This window comes from Pongo abelii, chromosome 10 (assembly GCF_028885655.2).
Source record: "Pongo abelii isolate AG06213 chromosome 10, NHGRI_mPonAbe1-v2.0_pri, whole genome shotgun sequence".
Lineage (NCBI taxonomy): Eukaryota > Metazoa > Chordata > Mammalia > Primates > Hominidae > Pongo > Pongo abelii.
In genome coordinates, this window is record NC_071995.2 from 75,011,212 (window position 1) to 75,035,749 (window position 24,538).

Below are 24,538 nucleotides of genomic sequence, written 5' to 3' on the forward strand. Positions count from 1 at the left end.
TGCCTGTTGCCTAGCAACTTTTACTTTTTTTTTTTTTTTTGAGACGGAGTCTCGCTCTGTCACCCAGGCTGGCGTGCAATGGCACGATCTCGGCTCACTGCAAGCTCCACCTCCCAGGTTCATGCCATTCTCCTGCCTCAGCCTCCCGAGTAGCTGGGACTACAGACACCCGCCACTACACCTGGCTAACTTTTTTGTATTTTTAGTAGAGACGGTGTTTCACCGTGTTAGCCAGGATGGTCTCGATCTCCTGACCTCGTGATCTGCCCATCGGCCTCCCAAAGAGCTGGGATTACAGGCGTGAGCCACCGCGCCCGGCCTGCAACCTTTACTCTTAAGGCACACTTGCCTGCTTGAAAGATCCTTTTCAACAGCTGTAATGCAAACATTAACCTAGTGAGTCAACTGGGTAATGGGGTAACAAATAAAGGTAGGGACCCAAATGATTTTCCACTAACTGAAATCAGAGCATCTCCTCCAAAAGATTAATTAAAAGACAATGAACACCCAAATCAAGCTGAAGTTTTATTTAAAATGTAAAAGAAATGTTCCCCCAAAATGCTGGTGAATAAAGCAAAAGGATACCATACAGTGCTCTCTTCCTACGAGTTAGCCAGCCTATCCAAGTACAGGGCAATATACAGTACTTAATGCTGGTAGAACTTCACAGTAGTTTAGTGTTAAAGATTATCTGTGCCTAGATTATGAAGAGATTCTCAGTGTGTGATGTTTAGTTCAGGGTTTACATCTTACTGGGCATGAACAAGAGCCCCTGCTCCTTGGCCATAGCCAAATCCCTTGGGCCCAAAGTTCTTTGCATAGCATCCTACAAAGGAAAAGGGAGGAAGGATAGTTAGTGCAAGTCCATTAAGCTTTGCTAGCACTGCTTAAGACCCACTCAACAAACCCCCATAAATTAAACAAACTGCTGTGTAAAAGGGCTCAACTTATGTAAGATGTTAAATGTGTCATGTACTAAATATCTTAAAGCTGTAAAGACAAGTCCACACATTCTGGCTCTATAGTGTTCAGCGTGGTCCTGCTGAGTTGCAAGCATGAGTCAGGCCAGGTAAGGTATGTATTTGTCTATTTTCTTCCATATACTTATGCTTTGCTCAAGACATGAAGGCAAAAGATGGCTATTTGTGGTGTTTTTATCTGGGAGGAGTTTTAAATGATCAGGAACTTAACTGTGGTTCTCTGTCATTTATAAGCATCTTGGGATATTTTATTTTCAAATAATGGCACCCTTTTCTCCTTTTTTTTTTTAAATGCCAGTGACATTTCATTAAGCAAGAACCAGTGTGGAATATTCATATGGACAGCAGTAACTGAAATGAATTTTACCTTTACAATAGATTTCACCTTCTTTTTCAGTCAGAGTTGTTGATTCAAGACTCTTCCCACACTTTGCACATCGGAAACAGTTTTTGTGCCAGGGCTGGAAGAGATGAATGTGTCAGCATGTTTGAGAGGCCTGTTTCCTACAGTTCAATTTAGATGTGTGGCAAGAAGTGGCTCAGGATGATCATCCCAAAGCAAGCTCCTGACTTCTGTGGTTCAGCTCCAATGAGAAGGCTGAAACCAGTCCTCAGTATCTGCACTCTTGATCACCCACAGAAAGGCTGTTTCCCTAAGAGCAGCCTCAGTCCTAACCACAAGCCCAGTCTGCTCCTTTAAAGAGACCATCTTCTTTCTGGCCAAGAACAGCGCAGCTCAAACAGGTTAGCTGGTAACTTTTCCAAATCCACACACTGAATTCGCATCAGGTGTCCTGACTCCGATTCCTGCTTTTTTCACTATACTGAATAACCTGGAGATTCCCTTACAGTCTGGCCTTTTAAAGTTTAACCTTCAGGAGTGCCCCCTATGAAAACAAGTTCTTTTAAACAGAAAAGTGACTTGTCAAATAAGGGAATCACTTCAAAAAAGTTAATGATTCTGATGGAAATGCATTTAAAGAAAAGTTTCATATAAGACAGTGATTTGTAAGACATCACCCAAGCAAGGAATGTGGAAGGGTTAGGGGAGAAAGGGAGCAGAGAGGAGTCATTTGCTGTTATTAATTCGAAATAGCACTTTACCTTTCCAGCTCCAATTATCTTCTCGGCAGCATATACAGAATCCCCACATCTGGAACACTTCTCAGCACCTCCATATTTCTGAGCAAATTTAGAAGTGTTTGGATTTGTTGTAGGCCTGTGAGGCTGAACACTTGTGAAAAGAGGAAAAAAGAGTAGGCAAGAGTTTCCACAGGGCCCTTTTAAGTACACAAGGCAGGAACAATGGATCTCTGGGACTTAACCGCTACACTGCCTCAAAGCTGGAGGCCTTTGCAGGCCAGCACAGGGGAGGGAATAAAGAAGAAATGACTCAGGTGCCAGCCAGAGTTACTACTTGAACCTATCTATGGGCTCATTATTATTTCAAAAAACCAGATAGGGACCCAAACTTAAAGATCTGTCCCTCTGAGTCTATAAACAGAATTCATTTACTCCTCAGTGTTGGCCTCTCCACTAAGCAATTACGTTATGGTTTATAAAAAACTTACCAGAGCATATATTTTTACTCAAGAATAATATCACTGGAATCATACCTAGCTTTTTACTTCACAGGAGTTGGAAAAACCACTATTAAGTAGTTTAAAAAATCCACAAATAGGTAAGTTAACTTTGGTCTGTAACTAAGAAATTTAAGCATGTTTTATAGATTACTTAGTCTCCCAGTATATCTTGAATAAAGGGAAGTGTGAATAGCCAACTTTCTTCATGGAAAAATATTTTATAACTTTTGATTATTACTATGCAATCTGTTTATCTTTCATTTTTCTCTGGTAAGGGTGGTATTTTTGTCACTATTTACAGATCACTGAGTAAACCATATTTCTTGCTATCAGTAGGAACTGTTTCCATTCAGTAAGGTGTACCTAGTATGTGCAGAACACTCTCGGGCTCTGAGAAGACTTTTTTTTTTTTTAAAGCCCTCTTAGAACCTTATAAATTAGCTGAGCAGATAAAATGATAGCACTCCACAACTGTTAATTTTTCCTACTGGAAAAACAATGTCTTCCTAGCACTTTGGGAGGCCAGTGTGGAAGGATAACTTGAACTCAGGAGTTCGAGGCCAGCCTAGGCAACATAGCAAGACCCTGTCTATATATATATATATTTTTTTTTTTTTTTAAAAAGGAGGGTTCACTGGTCTTTGTACTTTAAAACTATGGCCATAGTCACTGACTTACTTTTGGGGTCATGGATAAATCTGGTTTGGATTGAGGGAGATGCAGGTTGAGTGAGGGGATATGGATTTTGAAAGGTTTTCAACAAAACCTTTAAAACACAAAAATAGATGTAACAAGATGGAAAAGGAGGGCAGAACAAGTAAAATAAATTTTAACAAAGATAAAAAGGTAAGCTGGGCATCATGGCCCAGAAACTCTGAGGGTGGAAGAAGCTCAAAGAAAACAGAGGTGAGCCTCAATGTAGTACATACTGCAGTAGGAAGAGAACAGATTTTGGAACCAAATGGACATTGGTTCAAATCCTGGCTCCCTCACTTATTTGTGTGACCTGACTCTTAGTGTCATCTATAAACGGACAAAGTATACCTCAGAGTTACTCTAAGGATTATACAGAATGAAGATAAATGTTCAACAGACAACAGGGACTCAATACATGGTAATTATTATTTTAGCCAAGCCAAGCACCACGTTTCATTCAGGTCATAAGGTTTGGAGTTAGACTAGGTTAAGTTCCAGGCTCTACAATTAACTAACAGTGTGACTTTGGGCAAAGTTTTTACTTAATTTTTCTTGTCTTCACCTGTTCTGAAGAAAGAGAGGAAGCCCTATGTTGTAGGACTGTTGTGAGGATTACACGAGTTAACATATGCTAATGCTGCACGGTGGCTGGCATGGTTTATGGTCTTGTCCAAGGGCCATTTTGTTGGACTATTACACCAATTTTGGACTTTTCAATATAAAATGGATGTGAAAATGTGAAGTTCAAATAGTGGAATCACTGGGTTAAAAACAGGAGTTAAGAAATTCCAAGTTGGGTGCGGTGGCTCATGCCTGTTATTCCATGCACTTTGGGAGGCCGAGGTAAGTGGATCACTTGAGGCCAGGAGTTCAAGACCATCCTGGCCAATATGGTGAGACCCCGCCTCTACCAAAAATACAAAAATTAGCCTGGCGTGGTGGTGCACGCCTGTAATCCCAGCTCCTCAGGAGGCTGAGACAAGAGAATCACTTGAACCTGGGAGGCAGAGGTTGCAGTGAGCCGAGATTGCACCAGTGCACTCCAGCTTGGGTGACAGAGTGAGACTCTGACAAAAAAGAAAAAAAAAGTGTATGGGGGGAATTCTAAACAAATAAGTTATTTAACCTGAATATGAAATACTAAGTGAACTTTAACAAATTTAGCACCTTGATACTTTGGCAACAAAGCCTTTAAAGTTTAACACTACTCTCTCAAAGAATCAAAAACAAATAATTTCCATTTTTAAGTAAAAAATTTTAAGTTAGAGAAAAATGATTTCTTGATGAAAAATGTTTACATAGGAGTGACAGGAATTTTCACTGACTGCTTACATTGCACATGAGAAACACCTCTCATGATTCACACAGCACATTTCTCTACCATTTAATTTCATGACATCCGGTCTCCAAGGTGCTGCGAAATGGAAGTAAATACAAATCACTTGCTTTTGAGAACACGACTCCTTGATACAGCTTGGAATGCTATAAAGCCAGAAGTAGAAATCACTGGAATTATTAATAAGAACTTTGTTAGGTCCAAAACTCAATATTTTGAACTAGTTTACATTAGAAAATCAGAGTCCCATTTTATTTGCTTAGTTTCAACTAAAAATCTGGAGACTCCCAGGTTCCTGTTCAGCAAGCGGCACAAACTGTCGCAACTCATTTCTGAAGGTAACCAACAGTCTCCCAACTCACCTCTCTGGCTTGATGCCCAGCCTCTCGCCACGGTCCATGTTAAGCGTGCCAGCGCCCTGGCCGTAACCGTAGCCTTTTGGCCCATACTTCTTTCCGTAGCAGGATTTGCAGTAGATCTCTTCATCGTGAATTGCCACTGTTGTGCTATCTAAATTTTTCCTGCAAACCACTGCAGGGGAAAAAGTTAGACTTTACACATGTTCCAAAGATGCCTTTTTCCTTAGAACAATGGTGGCACAGACACATGGCCTACAAATGGTGAAGGCTGAGGCTCCCTCACATTCCTGGTTTATCCTGTGGCTTCCCAAAAGCCATGAGACAGCATCTGGACTGGCCAGCTACATTCGAGGATTATTTACATTCCTCCATGGATATGACAGTTGCTTCAGAAATGTATCAGAATATAACATCCGGAAGCCTCAAGCTTTATTTTTAGTTTGTTTCGTTTATTTTTTATTCTCTTTCCTATGGTGCCGGTCAAACTCTTACTATGATTTCCCTTTCTGGGAGATCATATTAAGGGAGAAAAGTTTCAAAGGTGGCTATAAATTACTTAAACAAAAGGAATAAAACACCACCTTGCTCCCAACCCTCAACACTCTTAATCTTTTCAGCCTTCTCTTAACCAAGTACTGTTAAATCACAACCTAACACAGAACAGAAGGGAAGCTCAGTGCCTTGGGGGACTTGCCTCTGTAGCCTTTCCTCCCCCAAAAGCACCCGCTGGGATAATAATAGTTTTAAATCCTGAATTCTAGTTTTCATCACTAGTCTAGACTGTGAAGTATCACCCTTCCCTCTCCCCAGCAGCTTCTCCAGCAGTGATGAGTCTGTCTGAAAATCGTCAAGTGCTTTAAAGTCTGCATTTGTTTTCCCTTCTGTCCCAAAGGAGAATGCATTCTTTCTTGATGGATCTCTTGCCACAGGACATTTCCACGTGTCCCACTTCATAAAACTGCCAAATGTCATCGTGTTTCATCCAGACATTATTTCACTTTCTAAAACTTCAATTAAGCTTGAGAAAAAAGTAAATTGTGAGGAAACTCACTGGTAGCACAATCTGGCAGCTAGAAATCAAAGATCAGAATTTCTCCCCCTTATTTAAAAGACAATTGTATGACGATGCAGAGTAGAATGATGGTTACCAGAAGCTCGGAAGGGTAAGGTGTCGGGAAGGAAGTGGGGAGAGTTAATGGGTATAAAAATATAGTTAGATAGAATGAATAAGATCTAGTATTTGATAGCACAACAGGATGATTACTGTCAACAATCATTTATTGTACATTTAAAAATAAGACAGTATTAACTGGAATGCTGGTAACAAAAAAAAAATAAATGCTTGAGGTAATGGATACCTCATTTAAGATGATGTGATTAACATACATTGTATGCCTGTAGCAAAACATCTCATGTACCCCATAAATATATATACCTACTATGTACCCATAAAAATTAAAAGTAAGAAAAATAAAAGAGGGGGGGGTTTGAATAAAAAGGAAGGAGGACAAAAGGAAGGACAGCAAAGAGGAGGGGAGGGAAGCAGGACTAGCTGGCTGGTTTTAAATAGAGTTAAATTTTGAAGGTTCTATTACCTTAGACTAAAGTCTTCTATGGTAGAATGAAATAGCATCTACTCTGGAATCTAACTGTTGAGGCTCAAGTGCTGAAATACATGTGCCTAAAGATAACTATATCTTAAACCATAGTTAACCTAACACCATGCACTGCTGAAGGACAACTACCCTTAACAGACAGAATAAATGTAAATACTGTTTTGAAAAACCTTGTATGAACCAAAACAAGTGTAGGTATATGAAAGTGTTACTATATAACCACCCCTTTCTTCCCCAGTCCTCATCCCTGTTCTCTGCAGTAAAATTCTCATAGGTCTGCAAACTACTCTGAATTATTTCCTTAAAAGGCTTTAGTCAGCAGAGACAAATATTAGAAAGGATTGGTAGAAATGACCAGTAAAGAACTTGACATTTAGTAAAACAAATGTCAACAGCATACACGCATGTGTTATTATGGTGTAGACATTGTGGCTTAACCTAGACAGATGAAACTGAGAGCAATTTCTAAAGTATTTGCATTCTGTTTCCATACTTTCTTGGTTACAAGCCTGCTGAAAAATAGATTCCTTTTTTAAAAAAGTAACTTCTAAAAGCAATGGCTAAACCAAGTCTTCTGAGGAAGGCATACATAGTGGACATTCCTATGTAGTATTTTTATTTTTTTGTAACTGCAACTTTCTGTTGTCTGCTTCTGGTTGTCTGCAAAGCAGTTATGCTATTAAAGAGGTCCAGATACCTTGAATGCTGGCTCCAGTGAGGGAAAAGGACAATTCAGATTTGAGAAAGAAGTCTTTTCCTGAAGATTATTTCTCAATGTAACCAATTTTTAACCTATGGTTTTCTGTAGGAATTTTCCCTGTACAATACTATTGATAAGGCAAACATCTGCCCATATGGGTGGGATTACCTGACATAATCATTCATCAAAGAAAATTCTGTCATTAAATCAGAAGATGATTAATGAAGTGCTTTAAGTTGCTACTCTACAGTTTTAAAACCAAAGACTTTGTTGTCATTAAAGGGAACCTGAGAAAGAGAAAGCTGGGGTGGATGAGGAGCAATCATTTACTCAAAAATGGGAGCTAAGCCCTTGTAATGTGCCAGAAACTGTGCTAGGTGCCAGACCACATAAGTGACACCCAGCTCTCAGTGAGGTGGGGGAGGCAGATGTGTTAACAAAATAAAGGCCAACATGGAGGCCAAAAGCTATGGGGACACAAAGGGAGGCTGGGTGTCTTGGGCCACCCCTCCTGTCTTCGCTGCTAGGCTCAGCATTTACAACATCTAAGAAGACAGGTAAAAACCATTCGTGCTTTCAAAATGATCTTTGTTGGCAAAACCACAATTTTTCCTTAAATAGGCATATTGAAGCTCTGTACATACAAATTCCGTCAAAGGTGGAGCACGTGGAGCTACTTACTGCAGAGAAAGCAGCAGCGGTGGAAGCTCCTGCCATCACACTGCACCTCTTCTGCGTGGTACACGGTCCTCCCACAGGCCCCACACTTGTTTCCACCTCCCCAGACAGGCATTCTGAAGGAATAAAGGATTCATTAGAATGTCCCTGTGCTGGTTGTACGGCTCCCTAGAGGGCTGTTTAAGCCCAGGGACAGCTGCAGATTTTTGTTTCTTTATGAACCTCTCTAACCACATCTTTCAAAGGCCTGCGTTCCTCCAAAATAACTTCATCTCCTCTCCCAAATCACAACTCTTTCATTAGGAAACTGGCTTGTCGTGCACAAGATTTTTTTTTTTTCCTGCCAGACAAAGGACCTGCATTCAATACAACAGTACAGGTCACCAGGCACAAAACAAGTTATGCCATTAGAATCCACAGGAGTTATGAAAGAAGCGTGGGGAGGGGAATGGCAAGCCTTGTCCCCCTCCCTAATATGCCCATTTTTAATAAACATTTTTTTTTTAACCCAGCTGAAGATCTTACCCTTGGGTGGAGGTTTTCATTACATGTTTAATTCATTGTAACAACACTAAATTCTTAACGTTTAACATATATTAGCTATGACATGCTTTCTAGGGAAGAAAGTGTGTTGCCCTGCAAGAACAAGTTTTATATTTGTTTGCCGAAATTACACGATTGTAGGGTAAATAGCTGTGTCTGTGACTCGTACAACTGCATGCACGGAACTTTTGCCGTAACCACAACAAACGCCCATCCAGATGGCTCCGGCTTAAGTTTCTATGCTTCACTAACCCCAAGGCCCACTAGTGCAGCCAGCAGTTGGGTTTTCCTCTTTGACAAGTCAGTCAGGCCATACACAATCTGCTACAAGTTCCCTTCCTACCAACTGAACTGTTTGCTGAGCATGCAGGAATAGCCTCTGAATAGTATGGCCTGCTGTAAAGGGCAAGCTGGAAGTACAGATCCTAGGGTGTCTCGCTGTCATGTAGGGCCAACATTTTCTCATCTCTCTTCTCAACAAATTGGTCTGCCTCAACCACTTTAAAATGCCTGGTTCTGTCTGGGCATGGTGGCTCACGCCTGTAATCCCAGCACTTTGGGAGGCCGAGGTGGGTGGATCACCTGAGGTCAGGAGTTTGAGACCAGCCTGACCAACATAGTGAAACCCCATCTCTACTAAATTAAAAAAAAAAAAAAAAAGATTAGCTGGATGTGGTGGCAGATGCCTGCAATCCCAGCTACTTGGCAGGCTGAGGCAGGAGAATTGCTTGAACCAGGAAGCGGAGGTTGCACTGAGCCAAGGTTGTACCACTGCACTCCAGCCTGGGCGAAAGAGCGAGACTGTGACTAAAAAAAAAAAAGCCTGGTTCTGAATGGCCAGCTTCCTCAGATGCCTTAACCAGTACAGAAAGTTGTCTTGCTAAGAAGACATGTTATGTCTGCCCTGCCCTGAGTGGTATCTAAAAACCCAAGCGATTAATTCCCCTTTCCCCATCATCTTTTTTGAGCTTCCCTCTGGAGAGTGGCATTTGCAGCCCCTGCCTGCTAGGTCTCCTTCCATAGACTGCTTGCCTCTCTAGGAAACAGGTGGCTAATAAGGCCGAGGCCTCTTACTAACCCAAACCTGGCTAGAAAGAGAAGGGAAACAGAGTGCTGCTAAGTAGAAAAGATTAAAGAGTCTCCAAACCTTAAAATCAAAAGGGATGTGGGAAATTCTCATCCTACCCCATTAAGGTGATCCAGAACCTGACGACTTCCTGAACACAAAGATGAGGCCTTTCCAAAAGAAAGATTAATGGAGTTGATTATTGTGGTGGGGAACTTTCCGGCACTCAGTATTCTCTTGCCTCTCTTCTGGTGATACCTTCCCTAGACTGTCTTCCGGGAAAGCAGCCATCTCTTTCTTAGACCATGTGGTTTAGAGAAGTGCTTATTAAAATGTGGTCTCCTGGTGATGGATGGGCCACTATTCTTGTTACCAATTTGAGACAAAATTCAGGTAAGCATTTAGAAACTTTTATGCCACAAAAACTAAGAGAAGATCAGTGAACTCATCTTGTTGAACAGAGTCATCAGTCTGTACTTGGAAATTAAAAATAACAGTCCTTTACTGATATGGTTTGGCTGTGTCCCCACCCAAATCTCATCTTGAATTGTAGCTCCCATAATTCCCATGTGTTGTAGGAGGGACATGGTGGGAGGTAACTGAATCCTGGGGCGGGTCTTTCGCGTGCTGGTCTCATGATAGTGAATAAGTCTCACAAGATCTGATGGTTTTATAAAGGGGAGTTCCCCTGCACGCGCTCTCTTGCCTGCTGCCATGTGAAATGTGACTTTGCTCCTCATTCACCTTCTGCCATAATTGTGAAGTTTCCCCAACCATGTGGAACTGTGAGTCAATTAAACCTCTTTCCTTTATAAATTACCCAGTCTCAGGTATGTCTTTATTAGCAGTATGAGAACAGACTAATACATTTACCATAGATGATTTGAAAAGCACTGGTTTGGCTGGGCGTGGTGGCTCAAGCCTGTAATCCCAGCACTTTGGGAGGCCGAGGCAGGTGGATCACGAGGTCAGGAGATCGAGACCATAGTGAAACCCCGTCTCTACTAAAAATACAAAAAATTAGCCAGGCGCGGTGGTGGAGGCCTGTAGTCCCAGCTACTCAGGAGGCTGAGGCAGGAGAATGGCGTGAACCTGGGAGGCGGAGCTTGCAGTGAGCCGAGATTGTGCCACTGCATTCCAGCCTGGGCGACAGAGTGAGACTCCGTCTCAAAAGAAAAAAAAAAAAGAAAAGCACTGGTTTTAGATGGTACTGACTCTACCCCTATCTTAGTCTGTTTTGTGTTGCTATAACTGTATACCAGAGACTGGGTAATTTATAAAGAACAGACTGAGAATATAAAGATTTGAAGGCTGGGAAGTCCAAGATCAAGGTATGGCAGGTTTAGTGTCTGCTAGGGGCCCCATCTCTGCTGCAAAATGGTGCCTCCAATGCGGCATCCTCTGGAGGCCAGGAACACTGTACCTTACGTGGCAGAAGAGCAGAAGAGGGTGAACCTGCTCCCACCAGGCCTTTTTAGGGTGGTACTAATCCATTCAAGAGAGTGGATCCCTCATGACCTAAACATCTCCCATTAGGCCCAACTCCCAACGTTGTTGCATTGGGAATTAAGTTTTAACATGATTCTCAGAGGGGACAAAAACACTCAAACCATAGCAACCCCCAACTCCAAGGCTGGGCATGTGACTCAGTCATGGCCAATCAGCTGTGCCTTATCTTATCCTGCATGTCTCAGTTATGAGCCAATAAATTCCCTTCTTAAGTCATTTGGAATTGGAGCTCCTGTTCCTTAAAACAAACACACACACACACACACACACACACACACACACACACACACACACACACACCCCTGACTGGTATGGCTTGTTATCACTAAAATGTAAGTCTGAATTTGCAAAAAGCCAACTTCTCTTAACCAGACAGGAACAAAGTCATTCCAAGGGTCCACAAATGTTACCAGGCTTACCGTGAAAGCATCCACATAGGATCAGTATCTTGCAACAATAGGACATGTTTACAAGCTTTCCTTTTGTAGCTGCATAAATCTTTTATTCTCCTCCCTGGAGACAGGCACTCCATTGTTTAAATCCAGAGTGAAACATAAGCCTGGCAGTAAAACCTAAGACATAAAGCCTTGGTTCCAACAGCCTGCACTGACCCGTGTTTGTAGCACAGTTAGAGAAACTGACCTTGCCCCTTGCCTCCAAAGTTACCTGTATTCTGAATGCTCATGGATGCAACAGACATCTGCTGGAAGCTCCCTCATGATTCCTGCAGAACCAAAGGTCAAATCCAGGCCTCCAGGTAATGACACTACAATTACTTATATTGGATCCCAAGTATCAAGTGGTTCTTAAAATACTTTGTTGTTGTCGAGGCATTTCTATCATTGAAACATTTCTCATATTAGAAAATGAACTGTTAATACCAACTTGGTATTTTTCATTTTCACACATATTTACTTTGGAGCAATCACCAGTAAGGAGCCAGATTGCTATCACGACTGAGGCTAGACTAGGCTGTCTTTGAATAACACTTAAAAATACATTAAAAGGAAAACCCAACTAATAACCTTGTTATTCTCTTCCATACCATTGAAGAACAGCCTGGATTTTTAAGAAAGAAGGAATATCTTCCCTTTCTTTATGTAATTCAGGGTTTCTTTAAACATACTTATTCTAAGTTAACTGCACCAGCCAAATGTAAATGTGTCAGCTTTTCAGGAAATACCTATCAAAGTTCCACAGCATTCAACTTACTGTGCAATAAGTTTCTGGTCCCTTGAGGGTGGGGACCACATCTCTGTATTCTCCACACCATCTACCAGAGTATTTGCATATATCAAAACATTGCAGTTCTATCCAGTTTAAGGGCTTTCCTAAGGATATCTGAATAACCTTTTCTGTGATAGAGGGAAATGATGTAACATAAAGAACATTGTCAGAAAGCTTCAGTTGGATTTACATTTTTTTTTTTTTTTAAGACGGTTAGGGAGCCAGGTGTGGTGGCTCATGCCTGTAATCCCAACACTTTGGAATTTGTAATTTAGGGAGACCCTATATTACCTATATTTAAAACAAATTTAAAAAGAAATTAGCCAGGCATGGTGGCACACACCTCTCGTCCCAGCTACTTGGGAAGCTGAAGTGGGAGGATTGCTTGTGCTGGGAATGTCAAGGCTACAGTGAGCTATGATCGCACCACTGCACTCCAGCCTGGGCAACACAGCAAGATGACCCTGTCTCAAAAAAAAAAAAAAAAAAAAAAAAGTGGATGGTGATAGTTGAATATTCCTTACATTGTTCTCTACTTTGTATGTCTGAAATATTTCATAATGGAAGGAGGGAGAGTAAGTTGATTGACTGGTTTAAACACACCTGGATTAACTCCACTGTTACAATAGCTGCGCAACCTTGGACTTCATTTTCTCAAGCTAAAAATGGGGATAGGTAGCTCTCTCTACCCACAGAAATATTGTAAAGGGAAGATAAGGTAAGCAAATGCCTTGGCAGGAATCCAGTAGCTGTCAGCTTGAAGACAGAGGGGACATCTCACTCTATCCAGCCTGCTATCAGTACTCTAGTAGGAAAACTCACCAACCAGCACCTAGAACATAGCTGCAGAGCAACAAACAAGGTAAGGAAAAAACTGAGCTGACTGGTCACTATAAACCTTCTTTTTTGGGGACATTAAAATGCACTCCAAAGTAAAGCAACAGTTTCACATATGGTGGTGACTGTCTAAGAAACGAAGTTCAAGCCGGGAGCGGTGGCTCACGCCTGTTATCCCAACACTTTGGGTGGCCGAGGCAGGCAGATCACGAGGTCAGGAGGTCGAGACCATCCTGGCTAACATGGTGAAACCCCGTCTCTACTAAAAATACAAAAAATTAGCCGGGCGCGGTGGCGGGTGCCTGTAGTCCCAGCTAATCGAGAGGCTGAGGCAGGAAAATGGCGTGAACCCAGGAAACGGAGCTTGCAGTGAGCCGAGATAGCGCCACTGCAGTCCGGCCTGGGTGAAAGAGCGAGACTCCAACTCAAAAAAAAAAAGAAACGAAGTTCTAATTTTCACTTTTAGGCTGAACCTCTAATGGACATTTCCTGAATTTGGCTGGAAGAAGTATGATGATCTTCCATTTCTGTCACTCTTGGCATTGCTGTGCATAAAAAAAAAAAAAAAAGCAAGTCTTCATTTTTCTTACAAGCCTTTGGCCGCACTACTCCACTACAGCTGCCATTAATCACAGCAAACTGGATTTGCACTAAGCAATCTGGGCTGCATGCCTTTCCCAAATCCTAGGCATTAATTTACAGAATGGTAAAAGCAAAAATAAAATCCCACTTTACATCTGATAAAATAGGGCAAATTCTGTTTCTCAGTCTTGTTCCTTGTTTTTCCGTGTCTGAAAGAGTTCCAGCACTAGGATTTATCCACTGTATTACATGTTACAACGTGATTTATATCTGGACACCTATGTGCAATTTCTCCTTGCTGCCTCTCCTTAGCCTAAGATGCCACCCAAAATTCATAAGACTCACCCATGGGGAAAAACTGATATAGTCTAAGTCTGAGTCGTCTTATGGTACAGTTAGCTCATTCTCTAGATAACTGTGGTAGGAGTTATTAAGAAATTATTTTAGGCAGATAGAGAGGAAAAGGGGTCCTTGGGAAGTTTTCATTTTTTAAAGCATCTCTGGAAAAGTTTCTTGTAAAGCCCTGGCTCTTAGAGCCAGGCCGGCAACCTTTGATATGCAAATGCAGGCCATGTGGGCCATGCAAATGCCCCACGTGTGCCTGTTGACAGGGCTGCCTCCACATATCCCCACGTGTGTGGAACATCATGGCGCCCTGCATGTGCATACTAAAAAGCTAGGGTGTGAGGGCCAGCTTTTTCTTGGGCTACGTGAATAACATGCCTGGTCAAACCAATCCCCTAAGCCCTACGTAAATCAGACATTGCCTCCTCCAGTCTTTGCATATATACCAGGCTGGTATCCATAGCAGGTGGGGCCCTCCTCTTTGGGCTTTGGAGCCCCCCTGACTCTGTCTCTGTACCGGGGAGCTTCTTCCTTCTGTCTTCTCCCTTCCTTCTTGCTCATTAAACTCTCCACTACTTAAAACCACTCCACGTGTGTCTGTGTCGTTTTATCTAAACCGGCGGCAGGACCAAGAACCCTTGTGTTCCTGCACTCATCAGAGCTGTATCATAATCAAGAGCTGACTACCTGGGCCATTCTCATACCATTAGTGCCGCATTTACTGTCTTACTTTAGAATCGGAATGACTTGAATCTATGAAACTCAAATCTATATGTTACCATTTAAAGTTTAAGTTATCTGCTCTGAAACTAAAAGTTTGGATTGAATTAGTCTATATTCTATATTTACCCAGATTCTAAATGCCTCCAGAAGCTTTGACATTTTATTACTACATGTAGGGCCTTGTTATTACACTAGAACCTGACTATAATCCAATTTCCCCTAAAGGAGAATTTATTATAAAATACAGTCTCATCTTGAGCCACATCCAGGGGGAGTCACTTGTTAAAGAATGTAAGTTAGTAGCACTGTCCCTAGTTACGATGACTTTTTAGCAAGGCCAGGATTTGACAGCTGTAGTTAATTGGAAATTAAGCTTTCAGTTGATGCCTGTTCTACAAATTTTTTCTTCTGTTACCCCAATTACCTACTTAGTCTACTTCTCTTACGGAAGTGAATACCACTGAACCAAGGATGAGCTCTTCATGTCTTAGTGATCAGCTCCATACTCCATTTGGCTCCTCTACTGAAGCCAAATCCTCAACCTGGCCTTTAAGTCAGTTCAGCATAAGGGCAAAGTAAGAACACGCGTTTGGAGTCCACGAAGTGTCATTTCTCTCATCTGTAAACTTAGGGCAACAGTAGCTTTTCTAGAGAGTTAAGAACAGTACCATCTTTATAGAGTTATAGATGAGATAACGCTTGCATAGTAGGGACTCAAATGATAGTATCAATATTTAGCAATGTTCTAACCTTTGTTATCAATACTCATCTTGCCCTACCATCTCACATATCTATTCCTTCCTTATCCCCCAAACCCTCCCCATCAAGGCAACTGCCTTACCTCTGTTCCATCCAGCTAACTTCATTTCTGTATCTCAAGTAATTTTCTAGGGTAGAGGCAGCTTTTTTTTTTTTCTTTTTTTTTTAATTTATGAACTATTTATTGATGATTCTTGGGTGTTTCTTGGAGAGGGGGATATGGGAGGGTCATAGGATAATAGTGGAGAGAAGGTCAGGAGATAAACACATGAACAAAGGTCTCTGGTTTTCCTAGGCAGAGGACCCTGCGGCCTTCTGCAGTGTTTGTGCCCCTGGGTACTTGAGATTAGGGAGTGGTGATGACTCTTAAAGAGCATGCTGCCTTCAAGCATCTGTTTAACAAAGCACATCTTGCACCGCCCTTAATCCATTTAACCCTGAGTTGACACAGCATATGTTTCAGAGAGCATGGGGCTGGGGGAAAGGCCATAGATCAACAGCATCCCAAGGCAGAAGAATTTCTCCTAGTCAGAACAAAATGGAGTCTCCTATGCCCACCTCTTTCTACACAGACACAGCAACAATCTGATCTCTCCTTCCTTTCCCCACACTTCCCCCCCTCTTCTTTTCAGCAAAACCGCCATCGTCCTCATGGCCCGCTCCCGATGGTCGCTGTCTCTTCGGAGCTGTTGGGTACACCTCCCAGACAGGGCAGCCGGGCAGAGGCGCTCCTCACCTCCCAGACGGGGCGGCCGGGCAGAGGCGCTCCTCACTTCCCAGACGGGGCGGCCGAGCAGAGGCGCTCCTCACTTCCCAGAGGGGGCGGCCGGGCAGAGGCGCTCCTCACTTCCCAGACTGGGCGGCCGGGCAGAGGCGCTCCTCACTTCCCAGACGGGGCGGCCGGGCAGAGACGCTCCTCACTTCCTCCCAGACGGGGTAGCGGCCAGGCAGAGGCGCTCCTCACCTCCCAGACAGGGCGGCCGGGCAGAGGCGCTCCTCACTTCCCAGACTGGGCGGCCGGGCAGAGGCGCTCTTCACTTCCCAGACTGGGCGGCCGGGCAGAGGCGCTCCTCACCTCCTAGACGGGGTGGCCAGGCAGAGGCGCTCCTCACTTCCCAGACGGTGTGGCGGCTAGGCAGAGGTGCTCCTCCCTTCCCAGATGGGGCAGCCAGGCAGAGGCGCTCCTCACTTCCTCCCAGACGGGGTGGCGGCCAGGCAGAGGCGCTCCTCACTTCCCAGACGTGGCCGCCCGGGCAGAGGCGCTCCTCACTTCCTCCCAGACCGGGTGGCAGCCGGGCAGAGGCGCTCCTCACTTCCTCCCAGACGGGGTGGCGGCCAGGCAGAGGCGCTCCTCACTTCCCAGAGGGGGCGGCCGGGCAGAGGTGCTCCTCACTTCCTCCCAGACGGGGTGGCGGCCGGGCAGAGGCACTCCTCACCTCCCAGACGGGGCGGCCGGGCAGAGGCGCTCCTCACCTCCCAGACGGAGTGGCCAGGCAGAGGCGCTCCTCACTTCCCATATGGGGTGGCGGCCGGGCAGAGGCGCTCCTCACTTCCCAGATGGGGCAGCTGGGCAGAGGCGCTCCTCACTTCCTCCCAGACGGGGTGGCGGCCGGGCAGAGGCACTCCTCACCTCCCAGACGGGGCGGCCGGGCAGAGGCGCTCCTCACCTCCCAGACGGAGTGGCCAGGCAGAGGCGCTCCTCACTTCCCATATGGGGTGGCGGCCGGGCAGAGGTGCTCCTCACTTCCCAGATGGGGCAGCTGGGCAGAGGCGCTCCTCACTTCCTCCCAGACGGGGTGGCGGCCAGGCAGAGGCGCTCCTCACCTCCCAGACGGGGCGGCCGGGCAGAGGTGCTCCTCATCTCCCAGACGGGGCAGCCGGGCAGAGGTGCTCCTCACTTCCTCCCAGACGGGGTGACGGCCGGGCAGAGGCGCTCCTCACCTCCCAGACGGAGTGGACAGGCAGAGGCGCTCCTCACTTCCCATATGGGGTGGCGGCCGGGCAGAGGCGCTCCTCACTTCCCAGATGGGGCAGCCGGGCAGAGGCGCTCTAGAGGCAGCTTTTAAGCACTGTATAATGCTTTACTGTTTATGAAGTTCTCATATAAATGTATTAATTCAACAATATTTCATAAGCCATGTACTGGGTTAGGGGCTGAGGATAAATGGGTCATAAGGAAAGGCCCGTTTTGCACAGAGTTCTACTGTGGTGGTAAAAACATGTGGACAAATAATAGCAATATAATAAATGACACACAGGCACGCAAAAAGGGCTTTTGAAGGTCTGCACCGTTTACTTTCACAGACATGACAAAACAGTTTCATCTTGCAGATCCACTGATAGTGGATTCCTGGAACTACGTTGAGAAAGATTCTGAAATTCAGTCCAGGTTCTACAATCAAGAGAACTGTGATTAATTATTTTTGCCATGGAAACCGCAGTACACATGCCACTTTTTAGACATGCCAGATATAAAAGAAACATGCGGAGCTTAGAATCAGATAGATACAAGCTGGTTGTCAAAGCTAGTTATCAGCTATGTGATCTTGGCTAAATTTCCTTAACCTCTGAGCCTTAACTTCCTCAGAGGTAACTTGGAAATGGATGAGAACTATCTTATAGGTGGTTGTAAAGATTTAATGAGATAAAGTTTGTAAAGTACCTGGCAAAGAGCCTGTACTCCACAAATGGGCGGACTTCCTTTTCCTTTAGGAGCACTCGGGGCCTGAATATACCAAGTTCAGTCAGTTAGGTCAAGGGTCCCAACCCCCAGGCCACAGACCGATGGCTGTGTTTTGTATTCGGGCTACTTGCTACTGGTCTGTGGCCTGCTAGGAACCAGGCTGCACAGCAGGAGGTGAGTGGAGGGTAAGCGAGCGTTACCACCTGAGCTCTGCTTCCTGTCAGATCGGCAGAGGCATTAGATTCTCATAGGAGCGGGAACACTATTGTGAATTGTGCAGGCGAGGGATCTAGGTGCCCACGCGTTATGAGAATCTAATGCCTGATGATCTGAGATGGAACAGTTTCATTCCAAAATTTCATCCCAAAACCATCCCCCCACCATCCATGAAAAAACCATCTTCCACAAAACTGGTCCCTGGTGCCAAAAAGGATGGGGACTGATGAGTTGGGTGACTTGCTGAGGTCACAGATCTCCAAAGAAACAAATCAGGCTCATGTTTTGATTCCAGAACCACAAGTTTTCCTCAAAACTCCCATATCTGACAGGTACAGAACATTAAGGGTTGAGACTATTCAAATGACCTGAGAATTCTCAATCCTTGAGTTACCAAATTACACACACAAATTATACACCTTCCTCTCCATCCAACTAGTGGACAGTAAGTGGTCTCTGTGCACCACTCTCACACCCAAACTGCTACTTTCAACCAAAAAGCTTTTTATTACCCCTCTCTGCTAACCTAAATCTAACCCCACTGAAGGAAAACTCTCTTCTAATCTAGTGAACACTCCTGTGTGTACCTCAGCCTCACCATTCTTACTACTTCTGTATTCTGCTACCACTCATGTCTTCAACTTAGAGTGCAGCAAAATTCGACACAGATTTGAGTCACTATCTGCCAAATCCCATATTGTAATTAAAATGCAACTATGCTATAAGCTCAGTAACCCTGATCCCCAGCATCTGCCATAGCAATCCACAATCTGTGGAAAACTACAAGTTATTTAATTATTCAAACAATTTAATATTTGCATGATTTTTTCATGGAATCAGACCTAGATATATATGCTGAGACTCTTGTTTATTTGCCAGATGATCACAGGTTGTTCATTTGACCTGCTAGTTTTCTCATTTTAAAAATGGGGACAATGCTTATTTATACAATAAGGCAGTTTTTAGATTAAACAATATATGCAAAACATCTAGAATAGTGTCTGCCACATGACAGGTAATAATAATTACAAATACTTCTATAAAGCTTAATATATGCTTTACTTATGTTTATATTACCTCATTTAATCCTCATAACAACTAAAGTAAGCACTACCACTATTCTCATTTTATGAGTGGGGAAACTGAGGCATAGAGCTATTAAATGACTCATAACTGTGAAACCAAAATAAAATTACCAATTCAACTTAAAAATGAATACCAATAAAATTCCAATTCAAAATTATTTCACTGATGTTTTGCTAAACTAAACCACTGGTAGCAATACAGATGTAGTAACGACCTCCATGGCTATGGCATAGGTTCTTCTTAAGCTGAGTAGTTCCTGTACTGCTGTGTGCTGGATGAGGATTCAATTCTCTCTGCTTATTTTCTTTTGGAAGTACCGTGAAATCACCATGAAGCCCTCTTTCCTATAGTGAACTGGGAAGTAATTTGGCCCTAATGTATTACATGGTGTCTGTTCTTATTAGTCGAAGACAATTAATAGTACTGTTGGCACAATGAGATTGTAAACAAAAAAGCAAGGAACCTGATATCCTTTCCAGATCATTCACCATATACTTCTATTAGTTCTTCCTCTGTGACTTACAACAATAAAATTTTTAACAATCAGAAATTGTGCCTGTGGTAAAAAGGAATTTGAGGAGGAAAAAATATAAAAAAAAGAAATTGTGCCCAGCTTCTCCACTATCCAGACTGAGAAACATTCCCTTAAGTCAGGATTCTTAACCTAGAGTCCACAATTCCTTTTAATTCTGGGAGTTGGCGAACTTGGTACCACATACTTTATGTTACGTCATTTTGAGAAGGGGTCTGGAGGCCTTACAGGAGTGCCATGATATAAAAGCAGTTAGAAACCCCACCTAGGTAATCAAAGACCCAGAGGTGTCTGGGGATCCCCACCAACAGAACCCAATGGATGGCATGCTGGCAGTCAGGGTAAGTTGCCTTGAGGAAACCTGTGAACATCTGCACAGAGAAGAAAGCTGGCCTCCAGGCAAGGTCTAGGAAACACTATTCAGGTGTGAGCCAGCTCTCTCCTGAAACAGACTTTCACTGATAGCCTTTTCCCACATATATTCAACCAAGTGCACAACTTTGTCTAATTACAAGGAACTACTCCCAGGCTGGGCTGGGCTTTGTACAAGTATCAACAGGCCTTATGAACAACCCTGCAAGGCATGTGCCACTATACCCACTTTACATGATGAAGTATTGAGGCCAAAGAGTAAAGTTAATTTGCCCAAGGGCATCAAACCAATGGGTACTGGAGTTGACGTGTGAATTTGGTCCTGCCTGGCTTCGTTCCTCCCCCTTTCAGCCATGCCTCCTCTCCCATAGGGGGCTCCCTTTTGGAGTTCATTTGATTCACCTCACTTTTGACAAAGAAGAAAAATTAGAGACCCAGATCACTATAGCAATTTAGTGTCAGAGTTGCCTCTGGACTCAGGCTTCTAAAACTCCTCATTTATTGCTGTCCCCTCTACTCTATACCAACATTCTTGCTGTTTTAGGATAAAATTCAATCTCCCCCAAATCCAAGTGATTTTGCAATTTCATCAGGACAGGCCTCCAGCAAGTACTGCTTTCAGCACAGCACTTAGCCTATACCAGTATCAATCCATATTTGTTAAATACATTTGGAGAAACGCATTAAAAATTTATGATACGAACTTTAGATCAAATCTGCAAACAAATACCTATTGTGTGAGTCAAATTATATTTTTGTTCCCTATAATCACAAACTTATTCGCTCCTTCTTTCAGTCAATTGTCCAAGGCACCCAAGCAAGCACTGTGAGTTTCAAAGACTCATGTGATGCAGGTCTGGTCTCAAAGGTAACACAGAACCAAAAGAGCAAAGAAAACTACAATGCAGAAGAGAAAGGACCCAGAGAAATACTGACAAAGTATCAGTGACAATAGACGAGAGCCATGACCCCAGGAGTATTGGGGGAGACCACTTAGTACTTCACAACATCCTTTATAGCTTGGCATGCAGTTCCGAAATTATGTTAGATTCTCCCTTTCAAAATCTATCACCCAATTCTTTCTTGAAAAACGTGAGTCAAAGTACAGCCAACTTTGTGGCTGTCCTATTTGAATTCTTGGCATTTTATGAGGAGAGTTTTAAAACAGGTTAATTGGAAAAGTCAAGAACTAAATACGACGATTTTCACTGCCCGGGTTAAAAAATTACTAACCGCCCCCGCCCCCCCCCCCCCAAAAAAAAATTCTGTACCGAAAAGCATTTATAAAGAGAAAATGTGCTTGGTTTGCAGACTGCAAATAAAACAGGTTAAACATTTTGGGTAGCCATTTAAGTAAAAATCGTTTAACAAATGTCCTGGCTTAGAAAGGGGGAAAGGGATCCGCCGGTTTAGAAAGCCCGCCCCCCGCCCCCAGGGGGTGCCTACGTGGAGCTCCTGAATCTGGCTCTGGAGAACCCAGAATGTGATTCTCAGGACCTGTCGCATAATTTCACAGCCAAGCATTCTTGCATTCTTCTTTGTACCTGAATCGTAGAAAGTTCTGGAAAAAGCTAGGAGTAAGCGACTGACATTCCTTGCTGTTCCTTCAACATAGAGGGGTTCGGTGCTTGGTGGGCAGACACCACCAAACAATGGGGATGCCAGGAGCCCGGTACGGCGGCAGGAGCAGTACCCTGGGCTCGGGGGGATGTAGAAGCCCCATTCCACCCCTAGGGGACCAAACTCAGTAAGGTCTCCCTCGGTGCTCACCACACTCCGGGCAGAGGGGGCCCTGAGACTCCGACCCCCACCCCAGAGAAAGCCTGCCGCTGGACGAGGGGACCCACGGCTGCTAAGAGGCGGATTAGCAGAAACGCGAAACTCACGACCCGCCTCCATCAGTATGGAGAAATTAAAGGTCACGTAAGATTATTTACCTGCCCCGCGGGCCTGGGATCCCAGGGCATGGCCTGGGCGGCCTCGGGGACAAGGGCAGGTGTGCTTGGGGCATAAGAGAGGGAAAATCTGGGGCGCAGGGGTGAGAAGGCTGGCAGGGGCACAAATGCGGACCGGGATGGGGATGTCGGAGGAGACCGGGGCGCGCCGGCCGGGCGGCAGCATGACCCCGGGAAGCAGTGGAAGCCCCCTGCAACTCCCGCCCCGGGGTTGGCGGCGCCGCGGAACCGCCCCACCTCCCCTACTCACTTGAGTCGGAGGCGGGAGCACGTACCGCAGGCGGAGCTAGCGAGACTAGACTGGAGGGAGGGTCCAGGGAGTCTGAGATCCCAGGCGAAGCGCGCGCCGGTGCCTTTTAAAGAGCGCTCGGTGGGCGCGGCCTGCGTCCGCCCCGCCCTCCTCCCAGCCCCGCCCGCCGGATTCCCGGAGCCGCTTGCCCGGCTGGGGCGTGTAGCGGGCGGGCTGCCCTCGGCCTGGCTCCGGGCTAGCCACCAGGAGACAAAAGGCAGGAGGCCCGCCTCTTCCTGCAGCTTCCCGCCCGCCCGGCATCTTCCCACGTCCCGGGACCGCTCCCTCCCAAAGGGACCCGGCAGTTCCAAAAGCCACTGGGACTTGGAGAGGGACTTCCTTCCCCTCCAGGGAGGCCCGGCGGCGGGACGGTCCCGCTGGAAAGTGGCCCCCGCCGCCCTGCGTCGGACCTGTCCACCGCGAGCGCCGATCCCCCTCTTCGCGGAGACAGTCACGGGCCGGGAGGCTCCAGCAGTAGAAAGTCAGCCAAACGGGGCTTTCCGCCACCTCCCCCTTGCCTTGTCCTTGTCAGTAAACTCAACGTGATTAACTTCCCTAGTTAACGCATATTCTCTCGTCCGATTTCCAGCTTCTGGGAATCCACAACTTCTTATTCTTAAAGAGCAAAATTCCTCATCTAGACTAAATAAATGACGTTACGAAAACGCCCCATTCCCAAAGTGTTTCGCTCTTCCGCTCCACCAGGGCACACCACGCGATGCTAAGGGGGAAGAAACCTAAACCCGGGCAGAAACCCCGGGCGCCACAGGGCCCGGCATTTCTATGTGTTGATGTCAGAAAAGCACAAGGATACCGTGACATCCGAAGGGACCTAATGCCTAAGCTACAGGATGATTTATTGTTTTAGATGGAAAGGAAAATAAACAATGCAATCTCTATCTGGTTCATATTCTAGGCCTCCTCATGACCTCTCCTGCCAGAAGCAATGATCCCAGAGAACTGATACTTGCCGAGTGGGGAGTTCAAAAAAGTCAGTGACCAAAACCCCCTCACGCCATAAATGCTATTGCCTCCTCTGGTCCAGAGTTTCTCATTCTCCACACCATTGACATCTTGGGCTGGATAATTCTTTATTGTAGGGGGCTGTCCTGTGCATTGTAGGAGGCCTCCACCCACTAGATGCCAGTTGCAACCCGCCCCCGACGTTGTGACAATCAAAAAGTCTCTGGACATTGCCAAATGCCCTCTTGGGGAGAGGGCAGGGAGCACATATCCGGATGACAACGTACAGAACCGACTTATAATATTATTATTGTTTTATTTTATATGCTGGGTCCAATCCAGGATGAACTCATTATAGCTGCCTTGTTCTCTGTCCACCAAGTACTGTCCAAAAACACATAGTGGTGATTGACATCTCCTGATACTGTGGCAGGAGTCTGGAAAGCATTCTTGCCTGCTGTGAGCTTTTCTAAATATGGGCAATCCTTATTTCCATGATATCAGCTAGTGTAAGTGACTTGACTCACGGGCCAACAGGAAAATTCAGTCCCTCGGATTCTACATTTGCTTTAGCTCAGCTGCTTACAGTATTTATTTTTTCTTGCATAAGTTTGCCTAGTGCTTCTACTGAATGAAACTGTATCAGTGAGTCTCACTGCAGCAAACCACTGCCCTTTCTCTCCTACCCTGAGTTCTTCTCAATGCCTCTTTGTGGAAGGGGCCTTTCAAACCTGAGCTGTTTGCTTTCTGTCAAGCTCATGTTGTCCCTAAATTCCATAGCCACATCTTATCATTTGAAATTGGGCTTGTTGGCCGGGCGTGGTGGCACATGTCTGTAAATCCCAGCTACTTGGAGGCTGAGGCAGGAGAATCACTTGAACCTGGGAGGTGGAGGTTGCAGTG

General features: G+C 44.9%; 1 protein-coding gene across 8 annotated transcripts; it reads right to left on the reverse strand.

Annotated features, from left to right (window-relative positions):
• Window positions 1-512: 512 nt before the first annotated feature.
• CSRP2 (cysteine and glycine rich protein 2) lies at window positions 513-23,101 on the reverse strand. 8 transcript variants are annotated; one of them, XM_063712196.1, is made up of 6 exons: window positions 23,083-23,101; window positions 7,952-8,064; window positions 4,958-5,126; window positions 2,085-2,214; window positions 1,348-1,441; window positions 513-826 (listed from the first exon to the last, which is right to left on the reverse strand). In XM_063712196.1, exons 2-6 carry the CDS (start codon window positions 8,061-8,063, stop codon window positions 750-752), a joined length of 582 nt encoding a protein of 193 aa, XP_063568266.1. In that variant the 5' UTR covers window position 8,064; window positions 23,083-23,101; the 3' UTR covers window positions 513-749. The 8 variants fall into 8 exon arrangements, with proteins under 8 accessions (XP_063568266.1, XP_002823586.1, XP_003778135.1 ...); XM_002823540.6 differs by lacking the exon at window positions 23,083-23,101 and adding an exon at window positions 22,634-22,755; XM_003778087.5 differs by lacking the exon at window positions 23,083-23,101 and adding an exon at window positions 22,659-22,680.
• Window positions 23,102-24,538: the final 1,437 nt, after the last annotated feature.

Excerpts from the sequence above, each read along its gene's own strand:
- CSRP2 (XM_054527414.1), bottom strand. The coding sequence starts at position 8,063 with ATGCCTGTCTGGGGAGGTGGAAACAAGTGTGGGGCCTGTGGGAGGACC. Across the intron at positions 4,742-4,957 it reads CTGGGCATCAAGCCAGAGAG|CATTCCAAGCTGTATCAAGG; the intron begins GTGAGTTGGGAG and ends CTGGCTTTATAG. Across the intron at positions 827-1,347 it reads AGGTGAAATCTATTGTAAAG|GATGCTATGCAAAGAACTTT; the intron begins GTAAAATTCATT and ends TTTCCTTTGTAG.